The sequence below is a fragment of the Phaethon lepturus genome, unplaced genomic scaffold, assembly GCF_000687285.1.
Source record: "Phaethon lepturus isolate BGI_N335 unplaced genomic scaffold, ASM68728v1 scaffold39865, whole genome shotgun sequence".
In the NCBI taxonomy this organism is placed as follows: Eukaryota; Metazoa; Chordata; class Aves; order Phaethontiformes; family Phaethontidae; genus Phaethon; species Phaethon lepturus.
This window is the reverse complement of record NW_010543320.1, coordinates 38,680-42,509: the sequence shown is the minus strand read 5'-3', so window position 1 is coordinate 42,509 and position 3,830 is coordinate 38,680. Positions and strand designations below refer to the sequence as shown.

General features: G+C 53.6%; 1 protein-coding gene across 1 annotated transcript in view; it reads left to right on the top strand.

Annotated features, from left to right (window-relative positions):
• Nucleotides 1-1,907: 1,907 nt before the first annotated feature.
• ETV7 (ets variant 7) overlaps nucleotides 1,908-3,830 on the top strand; it is a gene marked incomplete at its 5' end in the record, with an annotated part of 3,824 nt that continues 1,901 nt past the window's right edge. The window contains 3 exons of the mRNA XM_010288318.1: nucleotides 1,908-2,025; nucleotides 2,318-2,482; nucleotides 2,764-2,871. Of these exons, the coding sequence (XP_010286620.1) occupies nucleotides 1,908-2,025; nucleotides 2,318-2,482; nucleotides 2,764-2,871 (391 nt within the window). The remainder of the gene's footprint in view (nucleotides 2,026-2,317; nucleotides 2,483-2,763; nucleotides 2,872-3,830) is intronic.

Genomic DNA, 3,830 nt, shown 5'->3' with positions numbered 1-3,830 from the left:
CGGCGGTGACCCCCCCTAACCCACCTCCACACGGCCTCACGGGGCCCGGAGCAGCCGGGGGGCTCCTTCCCCCCCGAGGGGGGCTGAGCTGCAAGCTCGGGGCTTGCGTTGTCACCCCCCTTTCCTCGCTTTCCCACTCGAGGCCCTCCAAGGACAGTATTTCCTCATGAAGCACGGAAATGCCATCCCAGAACCGTGTGTGAAAGCAGCCAAGCAGGGAAAAAAACACCACCAAGAACATAAAATCGGTAGAAAGCAATAAAGATTAAGAATGTGTTGCTTACGCCTTAGAAATCTTTGGGAGCAAGAAAAATAATCAAACATTTGTTCTGTTTTTACTGCAACTCTTGTAAGAGTCACACCAATGGGAGAAAACCTAAAATACCTTTTTAGAGAAGTTCTAGACAAAATACACTGCTAATTTCTTTCACTTTTATTTTTCCCTGTACCTTTTTGCTTAGAACGCATCTGAAAGCTTGCGTTGCTGTCGGGTCTGTTCAGAGTTTACCGTGGAGTTTCTCTGGTTTCCTCGTACAACGTTACGCAGTGGCTTGCTTTGCTAAAACCAATAACGCCGCGGCAGCCCGCAATCGTTACACCACTAACAGGCAGATTGTTAACACTCATCCTTCTGCTGAAGAAAAACCCTCACCCGTCACCAAACCGCTGCCTTTCTCCTGCTGTAACTCGCCCTGGATCACAGGGAAGCGTTTTCCCCGGGAGGGATGGAACGCTTTGCTCCTGTCTCCCATGCTCCGGGGACACCAGCTTTTGCATTCGAGATGTGTCCAACCACCATCTGCTCAGTCAGCGCATGCTGGGATTTTTCTTCCCCCTCCTGATTTTTCGGGGGGGCTCGGCTCCTCTGCCTGCCCCACGCACAGCTGAGGAGCGCTGGCTGCTCTAACCCCCTGCCCCCCCCCCCAAAAGGCTGCCTGAGGGCATATTGAAGCGCCCAGAGTTGGCAAGTACTTCAGAAAAATACTATTTGTGGGCAAAATTGTTAATTTCCCAGAAAATGAAGCTGAGAAATTGCTGGGATTCACATTAATAGATTTTTAATGGGAAACATCACCTGCTTGGCTGCCAGTAATACTTCAGGCCCTAGCTGGGGCTGAAAGCAGGATCTGAGCTCCCTCTGGCTCATGGACGAGAGGCCGGAGGCAGAGCGGGGGCCATGCTGACCCCCCCAGCCCAGCAGAAGTGCTGGGGCTGCCTCTCCTCCCAGCACTGACCATCTCCCCCCTTCGGGGAGGCTGGAGGGGCTGTTAGTGAGCAACCCGGAGGGAGAAATAATTCTTGCAGGGCTGGGATGTAAGGCAGGAGAACAAGAGGAGAGGACAGCTCTCTAAACCGTGGGATGGCTATTTCCACTTATGCCCAAACACGCAGTGAGAAAAAAGTTAGAGATCTCTTCATCCAGTGTTTTTAAGACAAAATCTAAGTATTATTGCCAGCTGAATTTTCACAGCTCGAAAGAATTGAAGTACTGTCCTAAAACCCTGGGCATCCAGTAAGCATCTGAGGATCCCACAAGAAGCAGGAGCCAGCACGGGCACCGCCGGCTCTGCCAGTTGGCTCCATCTTCTACTTCCCTGCAGCCGTGGGGATGGGTAACCCACGTCTGGAGCCTGGATGAGGGCAGGCACCTCTGCTAAAGAAGAGCTGGAGAACGTGAGGGGGGTCTCTGGCTACTAATGCTGTCTTGCGCAACCAGAGATTCATCCTGGGGCTGGTAAAGGACCTAGAGCCAGCGTGGAAGAGCTGCAGACAGCACATCATGCCGCTACGAGAAACCAGTTTGAAACGATTTGAGCTGTGTTTGCTGTGGTGGAGGCATCTCTGAAGCAGGGCAGGATCAGAGTTGGGAATTTCCCCCACTGATGCGTTTGATCTCTTTTCCCCAGGGTAAAGTGGCAGGCAGCTCTTCCAGCCCCATTGTCACAGCTTCGTTACCGCCCCGGTCCCAGGCCAGCCACACACCCGTCAGCGAGGGGGAGATCTTCAAGCTTCCAGGCAGGCTGAGTGAGTAGATATTGAGCAAGTCAATGTTGCTTTAAAAAAAAAAAAGTTCCCACAGGGTGGGGACATGGTGGGTACAGCTGTGGGGTCCCACCCAGGGACCATTCCCTGCTGTCAAGGGGGACAAGATGGACCAGTCATCAGGGTCCTTTTTCTCTCTTTGGGGTGTTTTTGACCTGTGAGTGCTTAATACAGAGAGAAAGCTTGGTGATTGAGAAGACCAGTATCTCACCCTGCCCCTCTGCAGTTTTAAAGACGCAGACTGAGTTGTTTCAGAGGCTGCTCCTGGTTTCAGGAATCCAGCCCTCACTGTGGAGCAAGGACGACGTGATCCACTGGCTAAGATGGGCTGAGAAAGAGTTTTCCCTTCGGCAAACGGACGAAAGCAAGTTTGAAATGAACGGCAAAGCCCTGTGCATCCTCACCAAGGATGACTTCAGATACCGAGCTCCAAGCTCAGGTTAGACTAAGTGTAAGGGTGTTTCTGAGGACCATCCACGTACAGCACAAGCTCTGGTCTTGCGAGAAGGGCTGGATGGGTCCCAGCAGACCAGGCTTTAGCTCCGCCGGGCCAGTTGTGTGCTGGAGACAAGGACAACCCTCTTCCTTTAGTCCATCTGGACTGCAAATGGATGGGGAGTAGCCTCTTACTCTGTAGCACAGAAATCTAAGCAACAACATCAGCTGAGAGAATCTCTGCTATAATACAAAATCATCTGAGCAGGCTTTCCTTCCCTGCAGGTGATGTCTTATATGAAATACTCCAGTACATTAAAACTCAAAGAAGAGCTCTGGTGTGCAGCCCTTTGCTCAACTCACCCTTCAGGGAAGCCAGGAGCACAGAGCTAGGTATGATGGAAAATGGCAGCTGTCCATCAAGTAGAGCCTGCCCTCAGCTACAGTGGGTTGCACACATCTGGGGCTTGAAGCTCAGCCAGCTGAACCCGTCCCACGCGACCTGAGCAAGGCAAGCAGCACAGTCCTGGAGGTGGCAGCCAGGTCCAACAAAGTCCAGGTCATCAAGGAAGTTTGTGGTGATGAAGTAGGTCTGGTCAGAGTGAGGTCTAGGGATCACCAGGCGGGTCCACAGTGACTGGGTAAGGCTATGGCTACACTAGGAAGCGTAGCTGTAAGCATGAGACCTGGTTTGGGGGGGTCAATAGCCAGGCAGAGGTACAGCCATAGCTGGAGACTAGTCCTCCTGCAGCATAGCCGGGAGGTTACTGATGGGCCAGAGCTGAGCTTAAATGCACCTCCTGGGCCCATGGGTGGAGTGGGGAGAGGCTCCAGGTGAGGCTAGTCAGGGGCAGCGAGGCTTATTAGTGCTCTGGGGGGGCCTAGGTAGGTGTTAGGGTGGGGGTGGGTTGGGATCAGTGCCTGGCTTTGTGGTGAGGTGGCTCTGGGATTGCTTTTCTGCTGGCTCAGAAGTAGGGTGGTGAATGTCTTAAGCCACCGCAACAGTTTATGAGGGAGTGTCTGTGTTCTGGTGCGTTCTCCGGTTCCAGCTTTTCTTCTGTATCTGACCCTCACCCTGCTTGGCATCTCCTCTAACCCCCCGGGACCTTCTGCTGCTCCTGCCTTAGGAAAATCCTGGGCTTTTCTCAGCACCCGCCTCCTCTGGCTGGACTGGTCCTAACCAGGCTGGTAACCAGCCTGGGCTGTCCCTCCCCACCTCTTTTGGGGCTCTGGATGATCTCCTGGGACCTGCCGTAGTCCGCCATAGGGTCTGGTGGGTTCTCCCCCCCAGGGTCAGGCTGCTGTAGTGCCGAGGCTGCCCCGGTCGCTGTTTCCTCCCGCCTGGGTTGTGC